The sequence below is a fragment of the Schistocerca gregaria genome, chromosome X, assembly GCF_023897955.1.
Source record: "Schistocerca gregaria isolate iqSchGreg1 chromosome X, iqSchGreg1.2, whole genome shotgun sequence".
NCBI lineage: Eukaryota > Metazoa > Arthropoda > Insecta > Orthoptera > Acrididae > Schistocerca > Schistocerca gregaria.
In genome coordinates, this window is record NC_064931.1 from 554,320,286 (window position 1) to 554,347,980 (window position 27,695).

At 38.0% G+C, this 27,695-nt stretch overlaps 1 protein-coding gene across 18 annotated transcripts in view; it reads left to right on the forward strand.

The window, feature by feature from the left end:
* LOC126297434 (trithorax group protein osa-like) overlaps nucleotides 1-27,695 on the forward strand; it is a 307,341-nt gene that overhangs the window by 224,896 nt on the left and 54,750 nt on the right. For 7 of the 18 annotated variants that reach the window (XM_049988261.1, XM_049988269.1, XM_049988262.1 and 4 more), the window contains 6 exons: nucleotides 4,170-4,370; nucleotides 12,965-13,131; nucleotides 14,865-15,044; nucleotides 16,947-17,358; nucleotides 26,052-26,201; nucleotides 27,018-27,214. In XM_049988261.1, coding sequence (XP_049844218.1) covers nucleotides 4,170-4,370; nucleotides 12,965-13,131; nucleotides 14,865-15,044; nucleotides 16,947-17,358; nucleotides 26,052-26,201; nucleotides 27,018-27,214 — 1,307 coding nt within the window. The remainder of the gene's footprint in view (nucleotides 1-4,169; nucleotides 4,371-12,964; nucleotides 13,132-14,864; nucleotides 15,045-16,946; nucleotides 17,359-26,051; nucleotides 26,202-27,017; nucleotides 27,215-27,695) is intronic. The other 11 variants (XM_049988264.1, XM_049988267.1, XM_049988272.1 and 8 more) reach the window with 5 other exon arrangements.

Sequence of the window (27,695 nt, forward strand, 5' to 3'; positions counted from 1 at the left end):
ACATTTATGGAGATGGGTTCCTCATCAAAACTTGAGATCTCTACTAAACCTACTCTACAATGGTTAGAAACCTGGAATAGGAATTGTGAAACACACTTGTATATATGTATAAATAAAAGCCATTTACACGAAAGGCACAAAAGTATGTTACTAAAACCCATTCAACATTAATGGCACAAAAGTTCTTATAATCCTTAAGTATAGCATCAGCAGTAAGGGTCTGGAACCAGATAAGAGATCATTTTTCTTTTTTTCTTTGTAGTAGCCATAGTGGCTTTCTAGGCAAACTGAGGCAGTGTGTGATGAAATTAACAAAAAAAAAACCATCTATTGTCTTGATAAACATTTCCTTTACCAGCTAATTTACATTTCAAAACACAGATTTAACTTCAGAGGTTATCTGCCTATTGAAGGACCATCATTGCAATGTTAACATGAGAAAAATGTACATCAATGAGAATTTGTGGCATAGCACAGTGAAGAAATGCATAAAAGTTATGCCATAACACACACAGAATGTTGCTGCTTTATTCTCTAAGACTTCACAATGGAATCTGTTCCTCACATTTACACAGCACTGTTTTCAAATAACCTACTTGTGAGATGACAGAAGTGCAATGAGCATCTTGATGGGAATATTTGTTTTGTAAATAAAACCGCCTTTTCTTGCTGCAACTTCATCTATTTCTCCAGATGCATTTTGCCTTTTTCTTATTCTAAGGCATCTTCAGCGGCATAGTTTGCTGGGATCTGTTTTTCCTCTCCTCTGCTCTGGAGGTCCACTACCGCTTTATTTCCGAACCACACGTACAATTTTGTATTCCGAAGTTTTACCCACTGTTAACCACATTTCTCCTTTTTTGTGGTGTACTACTATTCTTTAGCCATTAGTTATAGCTGTTTGTTCAAACACTGTGCTTTTGAAATGTTGTTAAAAGCACAATGTTCGAACAAATAGTTATAACTAACAGCTAAAGAATAATAGTACAACATTGTTAAAAGCAAAGTGTTTGAACAAATAGCTGTAACTGCTGGCTAAAGGATAATAGTACACCACAAAAAAGAGGGAGGAATGTGGTGAACAGTGTGAAAAAGTTCGGAATACAAAATTGTACATGTGGTTTGGAAATAAAGTGGTAGTGCGACCTCCAGAACTTGCAAGTTCAAGAGGAATAGCAAAGGAAGGACTGGAGGAAAAGTATGTGAGACTGGTAGCTGGCTGTTGGCAGAAGGAGTGGAGGTATCGAGGTGTAGAACGATTATTGGAAAAAAAGGGGGATGGCTGGAACTGGTGAAAATAGCTCTAGGAAAGAGAAATATGTGTAAAACAAGGTGAGGAATTAAAGACGCAAATTGGCCACTGGGAAAATGTGCTGATAATAATTGACAGTAAAATAATTTTACAACAAGAAATAGCCATTGGAAATATACTAAAGATCTGTAAACAGTAAATAAGACATCAAGGAGACAGGGAAGGATCGCCAATTGGAAGAAAACTTTGGTCGACGAACAAGGGAGAATGATATGCAAAGAGAGAAAAGACCCTGCAGTTTAAGTAGATTGTCAAACAGTGAAAGGAAGGTCAATGAACATGGAAAAAAAGAGATTGCCAAAGAGCATATATTGCAAAAATAAAAAATCAAATTGAGAATAAGATCACAGAACATGAAAAAACGCCACAAAATATGAAAAAAGAAAATTGCCGAATACAAACAAAACATAGTTGGCCAGGGAAATATGCGCCAAAGGAGAAAGAAAACTCCTATTCAAAAAAGTACTGAACACAAAGAGACTGCCAAATGACGAAAATTCTCTACAGTAAACAATAAAATTAGGAGGCAGAAATAGCCCATTGATCATCATCATTCGCACAAACTAAGTGTACACCCGGCGCGGTGGCTGACGGGAACGTCTGTAAAGGGGAAATGCATTACAGTCCCTTCCATCAGCTAACAGCAAGGAGTGTCAAACTTAGTTTACGCGAATAGTACTTACCTTAAAGAGGTGAAATTTCTATTACTGCTGTTAGACACACGTAAAAAAGATACCTAACTTAGAACTGTTAGTTTTTTCTCATGGAGTAAAAACATATGGTTTGAGGAAAGTTGGAAGAAACGACACGTCACTCAGACTTCTGGTTCAGATGGACTTACCTGTAACGTGGATGAGGCAAATGCTGGAGGTGGGGGGGGGGGGGGGGGTCAAAGACAATACGAGGTAAATGGTAGTACTTTGAGAAAGATTGTGCCAGCTTCAATCCACAGATGGTACGACAGTGAGAACTAAAGATGGAGTAAGGGGAACAAATATGGAAAAATGTAGGCCTAATTAAAAGTGCAGTTACGAACTAGGAGGAAAGCAGAAAGGTAGAGGTGAAAAAGCCAGAAAGAGAATGAAAATAAAAATGTAGTAGAATATTTTTCCTGCTTTTCTCATAGTTCTTAATTGGACTTTCTATTCCACTTTTAATTTTTGTTCCCCTTCATTTCTCGTTGTCATATTATCCAGCCTGCTGCTAGGTGTTTTGCTGCCCTAGGTGAGAAATGAAATATGGTACCTGCTCTATTTTACTACCATCGGCCTCCTCGATTCACTGAGGACTCTTCTTAAACTCTGGTGGTGTACTGGCCAGTTTAAAAACTATCTTAACTCTTGTCTCACTCACTCACTCACTCACTCATTCTTTGTGTAACGCTGGCTTTAACCAGTGCAGTTACCTAACCTTTGAATTTTCTAGTGGATAAAACTCAGCTTATTATAACTGACTGCCATCACTAAAATATTTAAAATCACACTTACATCCTGTGCATTATGTCAGCATGAAATGAATATGGTTTACTACAAAAACATGCTTAAGACCTGTGGATAATAACTAAGACTATTGAAACGGGTTGTCTTGAATAAAAATATTTTATGGCATCTTTACTTTTGAATGGTTTTTAACAATTAAAACAGATCGCCATTCAGTATTCTCATAATGAGAAAATTCGATCAGCTTTGTAGAGTCTGCTTTCTGTAACTGTAGGTGGAAACATACATCCTCTTTTCACAACACTCATTTTTAAAGACTCTGGTTTGGTTTTTCTGTGCAAACCTTTACAGTCATTGACTAGGTACGCCAGCAAAAAGTGGGATTCTTGTAGATATTTTTGTGTGTCAGGTCCAGGACACATGCTCGTAAAATTGTTTTGGGATATAAGGCAGGTTGTATGAGACTGTCGAAGTGTGGTTGATAATAAATGATATTTGTGGTAAGTTTCATTATCACTCTAGAGGCAGACATGAACATCTCAATAATTGTAATTTTAAAGATACTATTTAACTTCAAAACTTCTTTTTGTCAGTTTCAAAAACTAAACATTGACAAAGCATATGCTTTTAATTTTTGAATTTTATGTACATTCATCCCATTAAGAAAGGGGCACTGATGGCCTTGGCTTGTAGTGCTCAAAACTAATTTCATCTTTCATTTTATCGTTACACTTTCCACAGAACAGAACTGAATTTTCTGTTGATGCATGGCAGACAGTGATAACAATATTTGGTGCAGGAACCACCTGCTTTGAGGGGGAAGGGGCAGTAAATTAATTAATTAATTAGTTGACAACTTTCCTTTGTATGCTCACTCCTTTGTATGCTGTGAGCTGAGACTCTGTTCAGACCACTCAAAGCCTGCCCACGACTTCAGATGTGTTGTTGACCTGTTGTTGTTCGCATTGTAAGACTGCCCTAGATGGGTTTTGTTCACAGTCCCTGGTCAAGGGGGGGGGGGGGGGGGTGAGACAGGATCACATGGTGCTCCAGATGCAGAAGGATGAGTGATGGAGCACTGTCACTTCACTATCTTGCTCAGTAGTGCCTGACCTGCTAACACGGCAGTGGCCACCTTTCCAAGCAGTTGGTTACTTCCACAGGTGCCTTAATAATATACCCCTTTATTGTGATTAAACATTCTAGGGGTTCTTTCTCCACCCCAAGCCCAGTTCTCTCTCTCTCTCTCTCTCTCTCTCTCTCTCTCTCTCTCTCTCTCTCTCTCTCTTTGCTGTTATCTCCTACTGTTACATTTACCATTACCTTTACTCTTATCATTACCCTTGTACAGGATTTGTATCTCAAGTATTATCAGAAGTTATCTAGTATTTTAAGGATTTGGAATATCTTTTTTGCAGGCCAACAAAACATTCCGATGCCTCCTCGGCCTTCGAGCGGGCAGTCTGATGGAAGTGGACCTACTCGTATGAGTCATTCACCGATGGCAGCTCAGGGGAACTATCAGCAACCATTGGCTCCTCCATCACATCTGCATGGATATAAACTTCCTGGCCAACAAATGGGTCCTTATGCACCACAGGGTCAGCAGTATCCTCAAGGTATATTTTCTTTTTACATTTGACATGAAGGCATTGTTGTAAAAGCAAAAGGCAAAAGAAGGTTCAGTATCTTAACTCTTTCAGAAACAAGTGCTGTAGAAATAGTTGTATAGTATGTTGGTGTGGTTTTGTTATGCAAAATTGGACAGATTCTGAAGTATGTATGTGTGAAGTGTGCTTTTTATTTACAGAAATAAAACCACATTACCTAAAGTTCTACAGAGAAGGCTCAGTTTCCATGGTATTACAGGAGACTAACACACACTCTCACATCAGTGTCGTTAATAATCATCCATTGAATGAATTATTTTCTAATATTCATAAGGTGTAGACTCCCTCCCTTTTTCTCATTGTACACTTATTAAATGCCTTTTCCACAGGAAAGAGCCCTTTACTTTTGGCTTTTGCATTAATGACTGAACTTTGTAGAATCAGATGCAAAAGATGATGATAGGAAATTACCTCACCATTTTCAGCCCAGTAGTTGATGAATAATCAGTGCTAATGTGTGGCCAGTGTGCATAGATATTTCAATGTCAAATAAATGCCTGTACATAGACGTATCTTTCTAAAAGGTTTAATAACTATTAAATGGACACCTTTTTGTACCAGTGGAGTTGTGTTCCTCTACACTTATCTCCCTCCACATAGTCTACAACTTTAATGACCCCAAAAATTAACATAAACACTTTTCTGCTCATAGGTATGATAGTCAGGCTGATGAGTGGGTGTTCTCGAGTACTGAACATATAGTAATAAAAAGTCAGTTGGTATCTTGCATTACAATTTCTTTAACATAGTGCAGTATTTTATTTTCAACATCCTTAGCATTTCCTAGCACTGTGAAAGACACTTCCTTGTATTTGTTGAATGATGTGCGTGGAATACACAAAAAACACACACACACACTTTTTTGATTTGGCCATCCAGGTTAACATGGATTGACACACACAGTTTTGAAGCACTCATCTATTAGCAGTGTCACACATGGCTATTGGTCTCAAACATTTTCTGGATGTAATTATTTTTCTCTTTGTCATCACATAACAGTTAAGAGAGTGATAAAACTTTCGTTCCATTCAGAACTGAGCAGCTACATCAATATGAGGTTTGACTTCCCACAGGAACAAATAATCTCTTCTGTTCATTGTGGCATGGAAAAAAACTGCCTCGGAATATCATTCTAAGGAATTTCTTGCCATGTACAAAAGAAATGCTATGTCATTTTGTGGAGACTGCTGACTGGAAGTTGGTGTGAAAGTGAATTCCAGACAGGTTCTAATGGATGATGTATCAGAGGATCATGCAGGTGTTTGTGATGTGAGGTGCTGTGTAGGTTCTTAACATTACCCTGCTGGAACATGCCATTTGGTATCCAGATCACAAAGAGTACAACAACAAGAGTTTACCATTCTTGTCACATCTTGGCGAGCAATCGGGCTCGCTCTAACAATTAGCAGATCAGTCATATTATATACACTATAGCTTCCCACCCCATGATTCCAGCAGTCGGAGAGGTACGTGCCTTGAGAATCGCTACTTCCTATGGCCTTTCACCAGTCATCTGTTGACACATCGGTATCAATTTGACCCCAACAAACAGATGCAAGACTGATGGCTGAACATCACAGAATGCCATTTGATGTCCGACTGACTTTGGCAAGTCTGTAGCAGGGTGTCAGCAGCAAACGACACATTACAGACAAACTACTAAAAATAAATGCAAAATATATCTATTTAAAACAGCTAATAAAAATTCGCTTGATGCCTTCCTAAGAGAGAGTCTCCATTCCTTCCAAGCTAATTCCGTAACTGTGGCCTGGATATGGCTCAAATTCAGAGATACAGTATCGACAGCAATAGATAGATTCATACCGCATAAGTTAATAAGAGACGGTACTGATGAACCGTGGTACACAAAACACGTCAGAACACTGTTGTGGAATCAACGAAAAAAGCATGCCAAATTCAGAAGAATGCAAAATTGCTAAGTTTCACGGAAGCTCGAAATTTAGTGCGGATGTCATTGCGAGATGCTTTTAATAGTTTCCACAATGAAACATATGTCTTAAAATATGGTAGAAAACCCAGAGAGATTCTGGTCATATGTAAAGTACACCAGTGGCAAAAAACAGTCAATACTGTCACTGCACGATAGCGATAGAAATGTTACCAATGATGGTGCCACTAGAGCTGAGCTACTAAATAAAGTAAATAAGTAAATATTCCAGAATTCGAAACCAGAACAGCTGTTAGCATGAGTGCAGAAAAGTAGATATCTTGGGTGTTGTGAAACAACTCAAATCACCTAAGAAAGGCACATCTTCTAGTCCAGATGGTATACCAATCAGGTTCCTTTCAGAGTATGCAGACACAATAGCGCCTTTCTTAGTAATCATATACAAACGCTCACTTGACGAAAGGTCTGTTCCTAAAGACTGGAAAGTAGCACAGGTCACACCAATATTCAAGAAAGGAAATAGGAGTAACTCATTCAATTAGATACCCATATCACTGACCTCAATTTGCAGTAGGATTTTGGAGCATATACTTTAGTCGACCATTACGACTCACCTGGAAGAAAATGACTTATTGATACATAACCAACATGGAATATAGTTCTTGCGCAACACAGCTAGCTCTTTATTCCCATGAAGTAATGAGTGCTGTTGACAATGGATCCCAGATCGATTCCATATTCCTAGATTTCCAGAAGGCTTCTGATACCGTTCCTCATAAGCGACTATTAATCAAATTGCATGCATATGGAGTGGAGTATCGTCTCAGTTGTGAGACTGGATTCATGATTTCCTCTCAGAGAGGTCACAGTTTGTAGTGATAGATGGTAAATCATCGAGTAGAACAATTGTCATGGGACCTCTGCTGTTCCTGATTTACATAAATGATCTAGGTGATAATCTGAGCAGCCCATTACACTGTTTGCAGATGACGCTGTAATTTACTGTGTAGTAAAATCATCAGACGATCAGTTCCAATTACAAAATGATCTAGAGAGAATTTCTGTATGGTTTGAAAAGTGGCAATAGGCGCATCCACATGGGTACTAAAAGAAATCTGATAAATTTTGGGTATATGATAAATAGCACAAATATAAGGGCTGTCAATTCAACTAAATACCTAGGAATTACCACTATGAGCAACTTAAATTGGAAAGACCACATAGATAATATTGTGGGGAAGGTGAAAGAAAGAAAGGCTGCGGTTTGTTGGCAGAACACTTAGAAGATGTGACAAACCCACTAAAGAGACAGCCTACATTACACGTGTCCATCCTCTGCTGGAATATTGCTGCGCGGTGTGGGATCCTTATCAGGTAGTATTGACGGAGGACATCGAAAAAGTGCAAAGAAGGGCAGCTTGTTTAGTGTTATTGTGCAATAGGGGTGAGAGTGTCACTGATACGATACGCAAGTTGGGGTGGCAGTTACTGAAACAAAGCCGGTTTTCTTTGTGGTGAGATCTATTTATGAAATTTCAATCACCAACTTTCTCTTCCGAATGTGAAAATATTTTGTTAACACCCATCTACGTAGGGAGAAATGATCACCATAATAAAATAAAAGAAATCAGTGTTCGAACGGAAAGATTTTGGTGTTCCTTTTTCCCATGTGCCGTTCGGGAGTGGAATGGTAGAGAAGTAGTATGAAAATGCTTCGATGAACCCTCTGCCTGACACTTCAGTGTGAATTGCAGAGTAACCATGTAGATGTAGATAGCTCGAGATATCTACCGACCTTCCATTTATTTGCTACTGATAGTTCAAGGTGACGCTTTGCCTGTAATATTTCTGGATTTCAGCTGTTGACATTTATCTGTTCACCAAAGCCAGTTGAACAATCCTACGATTGTTGTGTAGTCCTGAAAGGACCCATGCATACACTTCTTACCACAATTGTCCTGAGTCATCTTGTCACCACTCAATTTGATGTTATTGCACTGTAGCCAAGTGTGCATGCAATCTGTCAGTATAATGTCACTACATTTACTGTCTGAGATTTCTCAAAGTCTGAAAGGTGGTGAACACTGTGTGCTGTGTTAAGATCTTCACCTGCAGAGTTCCAGAAATGTGGACAAAACCAATAAGCCATCAGGTACTCACCATTCCTCATTTGTAGAAAAGGCTTGTTTTCTGTACTGAAGATGAGCTTCTAGGGATGCAGTGTAAATCTGGTAGTGTTTGGTCTAGATATTTGTGGGGTAACACTTTCTATTTCTGTCAGTTATTAATTCCTTTCTCATATGCTTATTGTTAGATTTCTAAAAACCATTCCTACTTTTAGTTCTTGTGTTGCTTCCTGTTGAAAACTTTCCAAGCTGGCGAATATTACTTCATTTGGAAGCATCTTGATTGGTTGATTACAGTTCTGTCTCCTTTACTTACTCACTGTCTTGGTTTTTTGACAAAATGTTCAAAATCTGTGGTGAAATTGTGCTTGCTTTACTCCTCAACTTGCTCTCCACATTCATTTATGAGCAATTTTAAATGCACAATGCCTTTAGTTCCACTGTGAATGTAATTTGAGAATGATTTATTTGTGCTTTATAATCTGTGTTATAAACATCTGAGCACACACAAACACTGTGTCCAGGAAGCAAGTCACTAAATTCTTCCAGAAAAAAGTACTATATTTGTGTGTTGTCATATTGCTAAAGCTATATGATTTTCTGCACATCAATGCTACTCTCTGTTCTAGGCATATACTTCTTATAAAAGTTTTCCACCTGATTCTTTGTGGCAAGTCGTATGCTCTGTGGGAGAGCATTTCTGCAAATATGACACTGTGGGAAAGGGGGTATACGGGGCTGAAGTGATGTGACTTTTTGAGGAGCTTGAACTGATGCAACAAGCTTTATCTCTGAGCAGGACCAAGGTACCTGGTGTTTCACCCAGATCACAGATTTGTTGCACCACAAAATACTGATATCAGTTCAGGTGCATAAGGAGTTAGCAATTTTATTTACAGTCTCTCTAATAATGTGTATCATCAGCACTTAACGTTCTTAGTACAGAATTGTGTATGTGAATAATTGCAGTCTAAAAACTGGATACAGAGGATCTGTATACGTGGAAATGGTCTTTATAATGAGACTCTGCCGAGTTTACAAACAAATGATAGTTTAAGACTCAATTAGGTGTACACTATGTTTAAAATAATAGATTCTGGAATGATATTTTCATCTTACTTCTTCTGTGGAGTGTCCCTCAACCTCTGGATGCAGTGTAACACTGATTCCAACAGTTATCTGTGCAATTCAATCTGTAAACTCCCCCACCCAATATAGAGTGATCTGTCACTTAGTGTTTTTACATAAACAAAACATTCTCTGAACAGAAATAGGTTAGTCAGCGAAAGAAAACATTAACATTCTTAAGGTTCTCAGTCCAGTGTCCTCAACTATGTTAATACCAGAACAACAACAGCAAAATTATTGACTGTGCCTGTCTTTTAATGGGTATGTGCGTTTTTGTGTAGTGTACAAGAACTAACTACAGCATGTTGAAATGTAATTCTTGTTAATGTATTTAATGTAAATCGTTTCATTGTGTTCAACTTCCATGGAGTTGACAGGTTTGTGCTGGATACAGAAAAAGATTGTTAGAGCATTAGTTAACAGAGAGCAGATACCCATGGTACAATATTGTTTACATCATGCCATGCCTTATTAATCTTAATTTTGTTTGATTTGGGACCCAGTCAAAAGTAAAAATTGTGAAGATTATTGCTATAAAGAAGATTGGTTAGTTATTGCGCATGCTACAGATCATTTCATTGTTCCACCTTATTTTCACTACAGTGCTTAATGTTCAAAACTTATTTTTAATTGTTCATAGCATTTGATACACATTTTGTTTATTGATAATTAACTGTTCATATATCTTAATGCACATTCCGAGCTTTTTTTGTATCATTAACAGGATATCCTGTAACAATAGTGGAAAAATGTTGGACTACATATCCAAAGCTCAGTGCTCAGTGAGTCTTAGGATTTTTTTCTCAAGCACTACTTCATTCACCTGGTGATTGGTTAATGAGAGAGATTTCAGGTTGTATGATGGTTCTAAGCCCATGTTAAACTGTAGGTTGTGCCATAACTGGTCAGGTAAATTGACTTAGAATGTTCGGGAGAGTGCAGAAATATACTACCTCCAATTTGGATGCTGCATAGGAAAATACTGCTGTGTTTAAACCTACATATGGGTTGGTGACAGTTTTACTTTACTAACGTAAGACTTTGAACCACTATTAACTGTTATCACTTTAGCATTGTGAAGGTGACCTGTATATTTTGAAAATGTGACATAACAGTTGCGTGAACTGAACATTGGCAGAAAATTTGTCATTATAGCTCAGTCTCGTACAGCTAGGCATGCCATTAGTGAGCAGAACTGGGATATGTGTAAGTTGCAGCAGGTAAATCTTGATGGTGAGCTTTCTCATACCTTGACATTTATATTTTGACTTGCAAGCATTTCTGTCTTATCATGAGAAATACTGTCAGTGCTGTACAAGTATACTGGTCCTAATTTTAAGTTTAACAAATTGCATCTTGTGGATGTTACTGACTTCACACAGTGCATGTCCCAAAACACTCCAGAACTTCTCAATGTATTGTTTGCAAAGCATTACTCATGACACCTTCAGCAATGTGGACACCCTTCTGTTGTTCCAATTCCATGACATCCTGAGAGTCTGAGGACAACAGTAGGGCCAGACTCTGTGGGATGGTCCAATAGACTGAGATGTATACATAGTTTTGGCTGTCAGTTTGTAGTGAATAGCATATATGTAATCTGGTTAGTCTGCAACACCAAACAATGCACGAAATTTGGCCATTTCATTTGATCTGTATCATTTGTTTGGTGTGAGTAAGAAAGAGCTGTGCTAAATGCAAATAGTACATTAGTGCATATTGATGACAACACAAGAGAAATCATTGATCTGAGAAGATTTCATCGATATCCCAGAAAATTCATGGATATCCCACAAAATAAAATGCAGTGTTGTATTTTTTCCCAGTATAATAGTTTCAAAAGCTGAAAAACATGAGAAATTTCAAGGCAGAGAGACAAGAATTAACATGTCCTCTTTTTGGGTTACTAGTGCAGGCATTACTAATAATGACAATATGTTGCTAAAGTTCTAAGGGTTAAAGTTGATTTACCTGTATGTTAGGCACAAAAAATTTGATTGTGTAACCACAAGTGTGTCATGCTTTTGATCAGTTTTCTTTGGAGTAAACTTACATCCATGATACTAAAATGTTCAACAAACTATCAACGTCTGTAAATCAGGCAAATGGAACATCATCAGCTGTTTTGAAGTGTCATACGGAAACTGCATTACGGTGTTTGTGACGGTATACTTAGTACTTGTCCTGTAGGTGATAAAATTGTTTTTATCTAAGTTTATATTCCACAAGGCACTATACAGAGATTTTAGTTGGGCATCCATTTTCAAGTTTGATAAAACAAAGCAAAATCTAAGATTCAGTGCAGGGTTAACCCCACATTTTTGTGTTAAGACTTCTATGTTTTTAGGCACTTATTTCAACTGCAAACTCTTTGTAAAATCTTTGTGATATAAAAGTAATAGCTTTATTATTAATTGTAAGTATTCTACCAGTCTGATTAGATAAGTGTATTTCTTGTAGAGTTTACACTCAAATGTCTGTAAACTTAGGTTTTCTCTTGTTGTAGGCTGTTTGAGGAGGAGTGCTTGACATCTGAAGCCAGTCATTTAACAAAATTTTACTGTGCAACAGAATCTGTGCACTATATACTGCATTCTAACCACTTGCTGTTGCTCTGTGCCATGATGGCTATGTTCCACATTCAAGAAAGTCTGTTTGCGGTTGTTTGACTGTTGTCAGGCTGATGACTATCCTGGGAACTGTTTGAGGGATTTTTTTTACAGTTAACTGTGTTGACAAAACTTGTGACTTAGAACAAAAAGTGTAAATATGAATTTGATTGTCATCCAAAAAAACTATATGTTTGAGAAAAATTCCAAAGTTCATTTTTGAAATCCATTATAATGCACACTTAAGAACTGTAAAGAAAGGTGAAGCTATGACAAATTTGCTACATCGCATATTGCAGAGAAATTTCGTGCAAACTTTGTGCAAAACAGAAAATTGAAATTTAGTATTGTTGAGATGTGATTCTAATGAAACTGTGAAGATTAAAAGTGAAGAATTATGTGCTACTGAATGAACTCAGAAAGATATACTTTATATTAAAATAAATAAATAAATAAATAAATAAAAAGAAAGCACATGCAAACTGCTGTTGGAAGAAAGCACTCAGTTTGTGTGGAAGGTTTTTATGTTTATGCTAGGCAGTGTGTGGAGGCATTAACCCTAGAAGGTGAACCGTGATTCAATTTTTGTACATTTTTAACTCGAATCTTCCTTGCTTCAGCTTTCATACATTTCTGACATTGATCTGGCTCAGAAATTTTTTGTGGCGTGGAGTTCATTCCAGAATTTTATGGGGAAATAATTGTTTTCCCATAACCTCTATAATATGGAATTATTGAACTTTAAGGGCATTGTTTTTGTGTGACTTTTAGGTAGCTTCAACCAGAGGCCACCGGGACAGATGGGCAGTGTGCAGTACACTCAGAGCTATGGTCCAGGCAGTCAACAAAACCCACAGGCCAACAGTATGAATCCTGGGCAGTATAGCAGTCGTGCAGTGCCAAATCATGTACCACATCCACAGTTTGGTGGATACCAGGTATGTTGATATGCAGGAGAAGTACAGAGAACTGGGAGAGCAAGAAATATATCTGATGTGAAGGTACTGGTTTGATGGTGAAAGATTGGGCTAGTTATCCTGGCCTTCATGGTAGTTCACTGTTGATTGCAGTCATTATTATTTGTATGGGATGAAGGAGTGGATACAGAACTGTATTCTATTCATGTATATCTCCATGAATATAAAAATGCAAGGCTGCCAGTAAATGAACTGAACCATGTGGTTTGTGTGTGACCCAAAGCCGGTGTCCTTGTAAATTGTAGAGCATTATTCCCATTGAGCATGTGTAACACTGAGTAACCAACAAATCGTGTAACTCCATCTTATTTGAAGATGCTGTAGTGAGAAACATCCTCAAAGTAGAATGACTGCATTGTTCCTGCAGATCAAAACTTTTCTCCCCATGTGATATCAAGGGTTCATGAATCTTAAATACCCTTGGCCTCTCTTCGTAGTTGTTTTCAAATTTCCAGGCAGGGTACATGAACCTGGAACCTTGGGTTTCCCGGGTAATGCTCTAACTGAGCTATTTGTGCATGACTCACAATCCAACCTCATAGGTTTACTTTTGACAGTACCTGTATTGTTCTACATACCACAAAATTGTACTTCAATCTACATTTTAAGGATAAAACCTTTGTCAGATTGTATGTATCAGGTCACTCATCCTTATATGCGCTCAAGATATTGGTTTTGGACCTCCTGTAGATCTTTCTGTACTTCAGAAAGATACATCAGATGTAGTGTACAACAAAATCAATTGTTTTATTGAAATGTAAGAATTACGAGCCAGTTTCTGGGTTTTATGTTGCTATTTATATACTTTATTTAAATGGATAATGGCTTAGGCAGTTAAAATACTTCAGTCTTACTATTTCAATTTATGACAGGTGCTACTTGTTACAGTCCAGTGCTACTAAGTAAGCTCTTCAGATTATGTTTGATCCCAAATAATGGTATGTTGATCTCACCGAAGAAATTTTTGAAATGTTCAGGCACCAAAAGATAATTTTTAACAGTCTTCACATCATAGTACATAGTGAAAAATTTGAAGACCCTGAAAACGTGCTTATTACAGACTTAGGAGTCCTGGCATTAGTGAGCTCATGTACTACAGCTCAGTGTGACACTAAAAGAGCTACACATAAGGATGCTGAAACTTGTAGCAAAAACATTCTCTGCTATTGTGCCGATGCAGCATAGGTATGATGTGCTGTGAAGTTGCAGCATAAACAAAATGAATTAAAAAATTAAGAAATAAAACTTTATGCCATTGTGCACTTGCTCGCAATCTGACAAGAGGAAGATAGGCTGCTTTCAAAGTAATGAGTTGTTTTGTGTAGTGATTGATAAACATTTCATTGTAAGTTTTGTTTGTGGCTTGGATTTTTGGAGAACTCTGACTAAATCCAGAAATACAACAGCAGATGCAAAGTTAATTTGCAGAACTAAGTAACATCTTGAGAAAGTTTGCTCTGTGTATGTATTCAGTCCACATGACACCTGTGGTGGTGGGTAATAGTGTGTTCATAAGACATGTCTGCAGAAAAAATAGACGGTTAGTGCTGAAGTATAGAACTTATTTCTAATCTCTAATTTTTTTCCTTTTATATATTTATGGGAAATGTAAGACATTTGTTGTTGTCATGAATGTAAAAGTTTCTTTGTGATGTGGATTTATCTGTTTTTCATTAAAATACTTAATTATGCAGGGATGGGGTGGACCAGGTTTGAATCAGCCACCAAATATGATGGGTGGCCCAGGATCACAGATGGTTGCAAAAAGTGGTGGGCCACAGTCTGGTGTCCCCACACAAGCTGCCAATACTGGTTCTGGACCACGACCACATACCCCTCCACATTATCTCAAGCAACATCTCCAGGTAACACAGGTTTGTAGTAGTAGCAGTAGTAGTAGTAACAATGTGATGCGCAGTGCTTCATAATTTTTTTGTAAAAGATTTATGTGAATCACATTGTAACATACCTGCTTGTTTGCCTAATAATATTCTCTAGAATTGCTGAGGTAGAATGGTTGTGTTTAAGTGTTTCATAAGACCGGACACAATTTGCAAAATTTTGGTGTTTGATACACTACATCTTTTTTCTTTGCTCATAGCAGTGTTCACAGACTTGATTGTAAGACACATTACAGCACAAAATATGTCATGTAGACACTGTCTTGTTGAATTTGAAGTTAAAATTGAAAAGAAATAGACTGCTGTGGTTGATTAGTATGGGTAGTTTCTTAAACATTGTGAAGGATTGTATGAAAGGAAAATGTGAAATAGAGACAAGCGTGCCAAAAATTGTGTGATATGATGGTTTTTAAGTCAATGAAGCATCCTTGAAAAGTGTTGGCCAGGATACTCTAAAATGTGGTTCTCATTTTTATTAGAGCCAGTTGTATGGGAAGGCTGCATAGCTTTACCAAATTTCACAGAAACCTGCAAGATTTAAAAGAGAATTAGGAAAGGTATTCAACATGTTAAGGAAAGGTAATGAATAATGACATGTGAACTTTGAAAACTGTACCCAAACAAGGTGTAGTTTAAAATGAGTTATCGGAGTTAACACAGCTGAAAACTCTTCTTTGTCATTACTGACTTTGTTTCCTTCTGTTGATCTCCTGACCTTCTGTTTGGGATTTTGCTTTGAAATTATGTGTTCAAGTAATTTTTTGTCATTGTTGTGCTTCCTTATAATGCATCCATATGACTGAATTTGTCTCACTTGAGTTGTAAACAAAGTGGATTCATTCTTTTTTACTCACTTACAAAGTTTCTTATTTCTTGTTAGTTGCCACAGATTGTTAATAAGTTAACATTATATTAAGTAGCATTTTGCTGTTTCACAATTTTTTCACTTTGTGGACCTATGAAATGGTGTGTGGACATGGGAGCAATTACGCCAACAGTGCAATATGTGGAATGCAATACAGCAGCATGGGTCTGAGAAATCCTTGGTAGGTTTCTGGAGATATGTGATACCAGATGTCTATGCACTATTTGCAGTAAGCTATTTTGGACTTCCTTGTTTTAAGTTTTGTATTTCATATGTTGTAAATAAGAACAGTGATCAAGTTAAGCACGACACTAAGGTTCTAATAAAATGTGAGAATGGCGAAATAATTTATATCTTATGTGGAGAACTATTGCAAATTTGTATCACACCATTTGTGATGGAGTTTTCATGAGCCAATGTCTTTAATCACTGGACACGGTAGTTTCTTTTTTCCTTCTAACACGTTCACGGATATTTAAATTTTTATTTATGTGTACGAGACAGAAAAACTCGAACAGCGTATGAACGAGGGAGAAAAAGTGCATTTTAAATGAGCTAACGTGAGAATGTTATGCCCATCCATTTCGTAAACTGTGCGATTTACGAGCCAGATGTAGCAGAAAGCTGACAGCAGAGTGTGCCGCGGTCGTGTTTGCTGTGTCGAGGTGCACTCTCACATTGTCACAGGTCCCACAGTTTCCGAGCATTCGGCAGCACACCAAACTCGACACGCTCAACACTGATATTCAAAAGATCTGTTGGCATGCTGACAGCTTTAGGTAAAGGAATTCGAAATGATGAAAAATAAAGGTGTGGTGGGCATACTGCATCTCAGGTAGTCCCAAAATTACTGGTTTTCCACGAGTGAGTGCCTTTTCTGGTGAAGTTGTATCTCGTGTGTTTAGCGCCATTTGTAATATGTATTAATTTACTTTTGGGGTATTATTGTACCATTTCAGGCTTGGGAAGGATATTTAGAAACTGAGAACAAATTCTTCTGTCCCTACTAGCACAAGATGGGATTCAGCTCTTCCGTGCCTGGCATGCCACCGTCGCCAGCGGGTCTCCAGGGCTACGGTGGAGCTTCTGCTGCAGGCCTCGGACCTGGTCCCGGCAGTGGTCCTGCCTCACACCACCACGGTGTTACCAGTATGGGTCCTCCCACCCACCATCCCGGGATGGGACCGCCACCTCCGAGCATGGGACCTCCTCCGGGAATGGCTCCGCCGCCAGTATCGGGAGGGCCCGCTCCTCCGCCACCCCCGGCACCGTCTGTCGCTGCAGGTGCTCCGTCGCCGTTGCCTAATAGCCACCACGATGCCCCGATGCCTCCGCCTGCACCTTCGGCAAATTCTCATCCGGCACCTGTCGACGTTGCGGAACCTACCCACGACAATGGTCTCCCAGTTTCCACTGCGTCAAGTAAGTGACTAGTTGATTTTTATAAATTAAAAGTAGTATGCACTAACACTTTGGTAAGCAAGACTTTGGCTGGTGGCCTCAGAATTTCTTTTCCACGATGTTGTGCAAGTAACTTTAATGCTGGGTGCACATCCAGATATGTATCGGTCATTTTTAATTACAATATTTGTGCAGTTCTCGCTACTGAGAGATGTGTTTGCAGTACGGTTGCTGCAGCTTGCCGTATGGTGAGAGTGCTTGTTATACTCATATTTTTTTCTCTTTTTGAGGCATTATTTTTTAAGTAATAAATATTCCAGTGAAACCAAGTTACCGTAGTTACTTTTCATTATTTTTAATGTTTTTGAAAACATTCGTGAATACTGTTTTCAACAATATCATACTTTTTGTGCCTTTATTTCATTATGTCCCATAAAAGTGCATACGAATGAAGTGGTCTTGGGCCAGGTCCAATGAAATTGTGTGCCTCGGTAACAGTGAAGAAGTATTGAGAGAATTGTCAGAAAGTGAAGATGAAGATAAAGATAACAGATTCTAGTGAAACCAAGACAAGACAAAATTATTGAAGAAAACTAGAAATCTATAACCGTGACTGAGCAACCAGCAGGGTGATGCAAGGTGCTGCCATCGCGGAGGGGGGGGGGGGGGGTTGGGGGGGTGGCAGAAGGCACAATAATAAGGGAACTTCTGAGCAGAGTGAAACTGTGTGTTGGACAGGGGCTTGAACCTGAAACCTTTGCCTTTTGTGGGCAAGTGCTTTGCTGACTGATCTGTCCATACATGTCTCAAAACCCATCCTCACTGCTTCACTTCCACGAATACCTCATTTCCTACCTACCAAAATTCACATACCTTCTTCTGCATACCGTGCGGGACCATCGCTGCAGGAAGAGACGATACTGCAGACACTTGGCTTAACCAGAGCCTGGGAGGGTCTGTTCCTAGAGTGAATTTTCAGTCTGTAGTGGAATATGTGCAGATTTGACACTTCCTGGCAGATTAAAACTGTGTTCCGGACCAGGACAGTGAAAGTTTATCCTGGAAACAAACTCCTAGACTGTGGCTAAGCCATCTTCACAATATCCTTTCTTCTATGAGTACTAGTCCTGCAGGATATGCTAAAGAACTTCTGGGAAGTTTGAATGGTAGGAAATGAGGTACTGGTGTAAGTGAAGCTGTAAGTATGGGCCGTGAGCTTTGTTTGTTTGGATAATTCAGTCAGTAGAGCATTTGCCAGTGAAAGGAAAAGGTCCCAAGTTCATGTTCTGGCTTGGCACACAGTTTTAATCTACCAGGGAGTTTCAAATCAGCACGCAGTCCACTGTGGAGTGAAAATTCATTCTGGAGACGTGAATACTTTGTGCGTATTTTGGTAAGTCTGGTTAATTCCCATGATAGAATGGTACATTTTTTGTTGCACCTTCATAGTCGGTAAGCTTGATTATTGTATAAAGAATTTCAACAATTTGCAGCATACTGTTCACTGCTGATAGCCAGCTGAATTGGTCATTGTGTCAACTGTGATTGAAAAATGGAAAAAAAGAGTTCATGCTGTTATTAAAGATTTTCATTTGAAGGTTTGGACTGCTGCACAGATCAAAATAGAATTGGATGATGTTTACGCAGACCCTGCACCATCATTGAAGACCATTTACTTTTGGATTAATGAATTTAAATGTGGTAGGACATGCACTGAAGACAAAGCATTCTCCAGCTGTCTGATTGAGATCACCACAAAGGAAACCATTGACAGAATCCATGATAAGATAATGCAAGACCATCAAATAAAAATTTATGCAATTGCTGAGACTGTAGGCATCTCAACTGGGTGAGAGCATAATATACTGCACCAAGAATTGCCTATAAAGAAAGGGTGCGTGGAGTGAGTGCCGCAATTGTTCACAGTCTACCAAAAGTGCATCTGGCGCAACGTTTCGACACAATGTCTGGTGTTTCTTAATTGCAATCTACAAGACTTTTGCACCAATTTGTGGCTGTTGATGAAACCTGGATCCATCATTATACACCAAAGTCAAAACAATGGACAAAGGCTGGTGAAAGTTTACCAAAGAAGGCAAAGACCATTTTATCATCTGATCAGGTGATGGGCACTGTTCTTTGGGATTCCAAAGGAGTGATCCTCATAGATTACTTGGAAGAAAAGGCAGAACCATAAATGGACCATATTACACTTCATTGTTAAGAATGTTTGAAAATTGTGTTGGCTGAAAAAGGACCACAGTTGCATGCAAAAAAGTGCTTTTTCACCAGAATAATGCACCATCCCACACGTCAGTGATAACAATGGCAAAAGTGTGTGAATTGGGCTTGGAATTGGTCCCTCATCCATCCTACTCACAGACTTACCTCCAAATGACTTCTTCCTGTTCCCTAACTTGAAATTTTGACTTGTTGGGAAGAACTTTTCATCAAAGGAGGAAGTGATAGTTGGAGTCAATGAGTTAAAGAGTTTGACAGAACCTATTTTTCCATTGATGTGAAAGAGCTAGAGGATCACTGGACCGAGTGTATATCTGTCAAAGGAGACTTTCTGGAGAAGTAAGGTGAGTTTGGGAAACAATCATTTTTTTCTTGCTTTTTTACCATACTTATCAAACCACTTCGTGTTTTTACATGGGGAAAGAGAGAGAAATTATCAGGATAAATAAACTGCTTCCACCTTATAAAATAAAGGCCAATACCATTTTAAAAAGTTTGCTAGGTTCTAAAAATGATGGATACAAATGAGATGATTGACAAATTTTTCAAAACTACAAACAAATGAATATAAAATTATAGTGCTATAAAATACTTTCACATTAAAGGAGACTATTACCAAAAAGCAGCAGCACAGAGTCATCGATGCGCCCCCCCCCCCCCCCCCTACACACACACACACACACACACACACACACACACACACCTATACCCTTACATGGGGTTGGCTGGATAAATGACTGTTCGTCCAGCTGGCACCCTGCAGGGCCATAGGTGTGTGCGTGCACATATTTTACCCTAGCTCAAAAAAAAATAAAATTACTGTAAAAGCTAGCAAGCTGTCTTTCTTTTTGTATATGCCTGTCGACAACTCAATGCTTTTGCTTTGCCATGAGTAATCTCCTTTAATCCAAAAGCATTAGCATTTCAGCTTTTTGCTGTGCGCTCTTGCAGTCGATAAATTGAGCACACAAAATGAGAGAAAATGGAGTGGCAAACTTGCACGTATTCCAGACTTGCAGCAAGAATTTATCACACAGATGTTATGTCTGTCACAGGAGCCTCCAGTTTTGTGCATTTTTGTACTTAACTTGGAACTTTATTGTGGCAAGACCAAACATGAAGTCTGGCAAGCATGATTACATATGCAGAGATTAGTCTTGTGGTATCATTGAAAGATTGCAGTGCCATACCACAATCGTCAACATGCATCGACACACAGACATTGGTGACGTCTGAAAAGACGAATGGGAGAGGCTGAAGAAGCCACGCCCCTTCTCTCAGCACAGCAGCAACCTCACAGGGGGGTCAATATAGAGCTGAGCATGGAAGTACTCTGCCCCAGTCTGTGACCTCAGCTGATGCAGCCAACTTCATTGAGTAGTACTAAAGAGTTATTCAAGTAACAGACAGAAATGTACTTTTGTAAATGTTGAACATTGTATTTCAAGAGAAGAGTTTGTCATTGTATATATCAGAGCAGCCTTTAATAGTCAGTGACAGTTTTAAATCATCAACCACTCCTGTGGCAAAGAATTGTAATAAGTTAAGTAAATCTTTTCATTATTTATGTAAAAACTGAACTAATTTTTCATGTGTTGTAGTTACAATGAGCTATCTCCCAGAGCAATAAAAGAAATCAGTTATGGCCGGATTGTAGTTTCGTCTGGTCGTAACAAGTCTGATGGACTAAGAAAACAAAAAGAAATATCAGGCTAACATTCATAACTCTAGCTAAACTGTGACTTAAAATCTCTACATCGAAGGCTCGATTTATATAGACATGAAGGGAAATAAGGAAATTTCTCCAGAAATTCAAGCAAATGAAAAAGGTCCCATGTCCCAGTAGTTTTAAAGAAACTTTGACTATGGCCTCAGCTATCACTAGAATGAACAAATCTATAATTTTCTTATTCAATAGGAATGAAAACATATCAAAATACTTAAGAAATCAATAGTTATTTTGCACTTCAATGCTACTAGAGAAGGAACACTACAGTAGACAAGATGGGCTCACCCCTTCCAGAATTATGCAAGAAATGACAATTTTGTAATGGAATCAATTCAGACATAATTTTTAAAATTCCACTTCCTGAAAATAATGACACAAATCACTGAAAAAAGAAATGTGTTGGTCTTTATCTGATGGAAAACCAAGTGGATCAATGGATATTTCTTAAAACACATTCCAAGGATGTAGACGGCATTTTGATCAAGCAAAATATGGAAACATCAGGGTGGGTTATATATCATTTTGAGTTCTTCCATTTCTGCAACTCTATCCTAGTGTTCAAAGTGCCAAGTAATTGTCAGAACTGATCAAGCAAAATATGGAAACATCAATGTGGGTTGTATATCAGTTTGAGTTCTTGCATTTCTACAACTCTATCTTAGTGTTCAAGGTGCCAAGTAATTGTCAGAAATTCCAACTTAAGCCATAATTTTGATTTTGGGCTATGACATGGCGTATTATGAAGCTTAAGTACATTATATCAGCTGAAAATAAAAATATGCTAAGGACTGTGACATGGATAAGACATCACATTGCTAACAGAAAGTCATTACTGATACACGTAATTTGTTACATATGTGTCAGGAATAAAAAAATAAGATCAAAAATATTTCCTGCAGTGCAAAGAAAACATGCAAGAAGCATAATATATCACAGCTAGCATTCTTGATCATCATCATAATCTTTTCTGTTCTCCTGTTTCGCCTCAGTTTCCAAGACCTTTTTTATAATGCATTGTTTCTACTTGTACTCTTTTTAGTAGCCACTGAGCACCACTTTCCCGGTGAGGTATCGTGTGTGTATTACAACAGAATGCCTTATATTGTTACCTTTGTCTCACACAATTGAGAAACATTGTTTTTCTTCCTTTAAACATTCATAAAGAAGAAAAACTTATGTCTTTTTTTCTCTAAGATATGGAAAACAACTTAATTCACTATGGTGAAAACTTGCAAGGACCCACTCATGGAAGTTTGAGTTTGCTCACCAAAGGGCTAAACTGCATGTAGGTATAGCTACTTTATTAACAGTAACTGGATATGTTTGATGACTTACAGTATATATACATACATAAAAATAAAAAAATAGTGTCGCTTATATTGATACAGGCTGTACAGGTATCAGGTAATAAATATAAGATTTGCATTTCATTTACTTTTCATCACTGCTAATGATAGTGGTACATGAATTTAGTCTGTGTGCACATTTCTGGAAAGTGCCATACCAGAGGTCATCAGTTGGGAGGTCAGTCTGAGTTCTTCCCAAAACTACAGCTATTTCTGGGATTGTTAGAATTCAGTCATTGGTAGCAAGTACAGAGACTCAGTCCATTTAATATGAACTGCCATTATGACTGAATGTCATCACTGAACAATGAAATTGGGAGGTCATACAGTAAAATACTTCAGCATTCCATGTAGGAAATATTAGGTAGCTTGTGATAGCTCACCTCCCCTGCACCAGATTGGACCTATAGCTCACCTCCCCCCCCTCCACACACACACACACACACACACACACACACACACACACACACACACACACACAAAATACTTCCAGCACATGGTATGTGGTTACATTCAGTTATATATATATATATATGAATAGGATTTTCCATAATCATATTTCTGTCTGGATGGCTCATAATATAAACCGCTGCGAGCTCTGAGCCATTAACATTCCCAAGTAGGTGAAAGCTAGGTAGCTCGCTCCCCTCCATCTCCTCCTTTCCCTCCCTCTCCGTATCCTCCCCCTCTCATTCCCATTCTCTCTCTCTCTCTCTCTCTTCTCTCTCTCTCTCTCTCTCTCTCTCTCTCTCTCTTTCTCTCTTTCTCTTTTTCTCAGGCAACCAATCCCGAATTTAGTCACTTTATTGAGAACTTATGGATTATTTTCAGATTTTGTGTGTGTGTGTGTGTGTGTGTGTGTGTGTGTGTGTGTGTGTGTGTTTGATGTACAAAACTAATTCTTATACTAGTAGAGCTTCTGGCTTATTTTGGGTGCAGATAATCTCAGTGTTTCCTGTCTTGTACCTTTTAGTTACTCATAGTAATTTTGCAGTATGAAGTGCTTACATTATCTACATGAATAAAATCTGTGACTAACTCATATTTTCCATGAAGGAAAGTAATGTCTCCTGCAGCTAAGCAATTATATACTGGTGTGTGAAACTTCAGGACAAAAGTAACTTCTGTATTATAGGTCACTGCCAAGTAACATAGCTCAATGAAAACGGATGCAATGAGACAGACAGAACTATCACTGTTATTCATAGACATTGAAGTCACCATGACTCAAGATGGTTCTCTAGATGACATTAAAAAAAGGCAGGAAATTGTTTTTAATAGGGTGTGTGATCATCCATGTACTGCAATGAATGCTGTGCAATGTGCTCCCATTACGTCCCTCATGTGTTTGGCGGGATTTAAGTCAGGGGAGCAGACAGGCTAGTCCATTCACTGAATATCATCTCGTTTCAAAGGCTCCTTTGCCTGTGCTGGTCAGTGTGGTTGCTTATCATCATGATAAACCTAGGGAAGGAGTACAGTGACACAATGTTGACTGGTGAGTGTTGTGTTGAGAGATTTGGAAGTTAATATGCCCATTCAAACATTATACATCTTCACACCATAACACCCAGACCACCATAACAATCCTTTACGACAATGTTCCTGAGTACATTACGTGTTCCCACTGTGTGCCACATCTACATCTATACTCTGTTAACTACTGTGTGATGATGGCAGAGGGTACATCCCACTGTACTGGTTATTAGGGGTGTTTCCTGTTCCATTCATGTATGGAGTAGGGAAAAAATGATCATTTAAATGCCTCAGAGCATGCTGTAATTAATCTAATCTTATCCTTATGATCCATAATTAATTATTTCAAATTAATATCAGTAATGACTTTCTGTTAGCAATGTGATGACTTATCCATGTCACAGTCCTTGGCATATTTTTATATTCAGCTGATATAATGTACTTAAGCTTCGTAATATGCCATGTCATAACCCAAAATTATGGCTTAAGTTGGAATTTCTGACAATTAAATTATGAAGTCATATGAATTTTGAAGTAAATGCCCATTATTGATGATAAAATCAAAACAGTAAATGTCTTGTGTATTAATAATGACCTGTTTAGGATCAAAATCCACAATTTGTCATTAGATGTGAAAGGTTTATTGACAGGAATCTAAGTAACTGGTGTACTAATAAGTTACATGAAAATTTTCTACAGCTGTTCGTTGAATGTGTTTATCATTAATTAGAGCAAAATAATGCAAGTATGTCATCTACTCATGAGGTTGATGATAAAGTGAGTTACTTGATTCATCAAGACATTTGCTGCTTAAATGAAAACAGCTATGTAACCTTAAACTGAGAAATCAGAAGTCTCCACAGTAGAGAGATATTTTCCAAGACAAGTAAAACATCTGAAATTATCTTATAGATCATCTCAAGGGACTGAATCACATCCAGCTTTCATTTGCATAATTAAAGAAACTGCACACAATCTGAATGAGGAGGGGGAAAAGTACTATTTAGTTTGCTTGTTGACTTGATTACACAGTGCCAAAGAAATCTCCCACATAGTATTTTGTTTCTGAGATGAAGAAGCATTTCTGATCTCGTCACAGAGAGTAGTGAAGGGAAGACACACTCAATTCACACAGCATGACTGAAATTGGATGGTGTCAATAGATATCTAGGTAAACTTTGTGACCTTTTAACGTGAGTACCAGAGCAGAGTGGTACCATTTTGGTCTAAAAGCCTCACTTGCTTGATAAGAATTAGCTCAAACATGTTTGGGGGCAGTTGACGTGAAACTGTATAGGCCGTTAGTTAAGTTATGAATCCCAAGAGGAAAACTATATCGCTTTGAACTGTATACATAACCGATCAACAATTTCCTCTTCACAGTTTTTGAGAGGAGGCAAGGGGATTACATATTAGATAGAACAAAAATGTATATTAGGCAAAATGCTAACATGTAAAGGAAAACTAGTAGAGGTTTTTTACTTGTCTCTGGCCACCTGAAGATGTATTTGTTATTCTATATTACTAGAACACATTCATTTTGCAATGGCAGTATCACATCAGTAAACCATCAAGACAGACATTTATTGCTCGTTTTACCCATTAGCTATTGATATCTGAAATAACATCTTTTTGTTACTATTCCTTAAATTAAGTATTTGTATTCGTATCTTTTTCTTCTTGTTTGCTTCCACATTTGAAGAGATAGGAAAGACTTTATGATCTGTGGCTTTAAATTGCTTTTCCTCCCATTTACCATTTCCTTTGAGTTGAAAAGTCATGGCATTTCAAAATCTTCACATTCCTGCTTCTTTTCTTTCATTTCTCCTTTTATCTTCTGTCATGTTTCTTATTGTTTTTTCATACACCCCAAACAAATTTTTATTGTTGTTCATCATGATTGATATTTTAATTTGTTTCAGCATTGCAATTATCTGAAGTTACAGGCACAACAACGGTAAATGTTACTGCTGCTGCCTCAGGCTCTGTGACTTCAGTAGTAACGACTGGTCCTGATGGTACACCTCTGGATGAAGGATCACAGCAATCAACTTTATCCAATGCTTCGGCAGGTTTGTCACAGTCATATTCAGTTTTAGTGTAAATGCTTCTTCATTCAGATTAATGTATTTTCTTAAGAGCTAATCATGTCCATTAAAAGTATCATACAGACTCCTCCTCCTTTGATTTGTTGTTGTCATAACTAATTTACAGCCACAAGAAAATACAATAATAGAAGTTCCTGGATGGAACTATACGTTCAGTTAAGGAAAGGCAACCATTCACTTCTTGCCGTGACCACGGGAGTGTGCGTTTGGATGTCCACGTGGTTGTGTGTGTGAATGTGTGTACTATTGCTAGAAAAAGAGGTAATGCTCAAAAGCTAGTGCGAATGCTGTTCTCTGTTGTGTGTTTTCATGCTCCACACACTGATCCACTGTAGGCGAGTGGTTAGCTTTCCAACAAGAAAATACCATTGTTGACACATTATTATTTATATTATCATTATTGCACAGCTCCCAGAAAGGAAAAGTGTTAAAATAAGACCCATAAGAGTAAAAAACAAATAACAACTAGGTCTGTTTATTAAAACACAAAAATTTATTTTCTATACAAATTCCAAGGGCGTGAATTAATTTCTTGCCATTTTTCACTGTATCAGATTGGTTGTTTTATAAATTTGAAGAAACTGTTAAAGATACAGTAAGTAAATATTTAATGACAACAGGTATTTTTCAATACTTAGCATTTCTGACACTTCTTATCAGATATAAATGCATGTGAACATCTGAGAAAAAAAAAGAAAGAAAACCTTACATAGCAAAAATGTTACTCTCGTAGAGAAAAAAAGTTGTAATGCTGTCCTTAACTAATCAATTTATTTCCAGCATCAGGTGAGGATCCGAGCTGCACACCAAAATCTCGTAAGGACGGATCAGTGGTCGGAAACTCTGGAGGCTATCATAGTCATCCCCCAACACCACAGAGCACAGTGGCATCACCTGGTGCAGCAAGTCTCAATTCAATGCATGAAGAGTATGGTGATGTCAATAGTCCCAGTTGGCCCAGAACGCCTGCCAGCCCTGTAAGTAATGCTTAGATATGATGCTCATTTTTATTTGTGTGTGTGTGTGTGTGTGTGTGGGGGGGGGGGGGGGGGGGGGGGAGCGGCGGGTGCGGCACGCATTTCTTATATGGATTTAGATGATTTTTTTCAAGATTTATTTATTTCATCACTGTTTTAGTCATCCGATACATTTGGTTATGCAGTACTGTGGCATTGTACAGAAAGTTCAGAATAATAGCAAATAAATACAATGTCTTGATTGAGCCATTGATAGTTGCATGAATAATTCATCCAGAAACTGTTATATGCACAGTTCACCATCCTTTATAGAGATGCTACCTTTCATCTATGTTTACATGCTTGTAACAGGTTGCAGTGTCGTGCAATGTTATTGATTATTTAACTAACATTAGCTTAAATGGTGAGTTTTCTACAGCTTGAAATAGCTCTCATATATTTGCTTGAATGTTTTTTTGTAACAAAACACGCGATCTAGTGT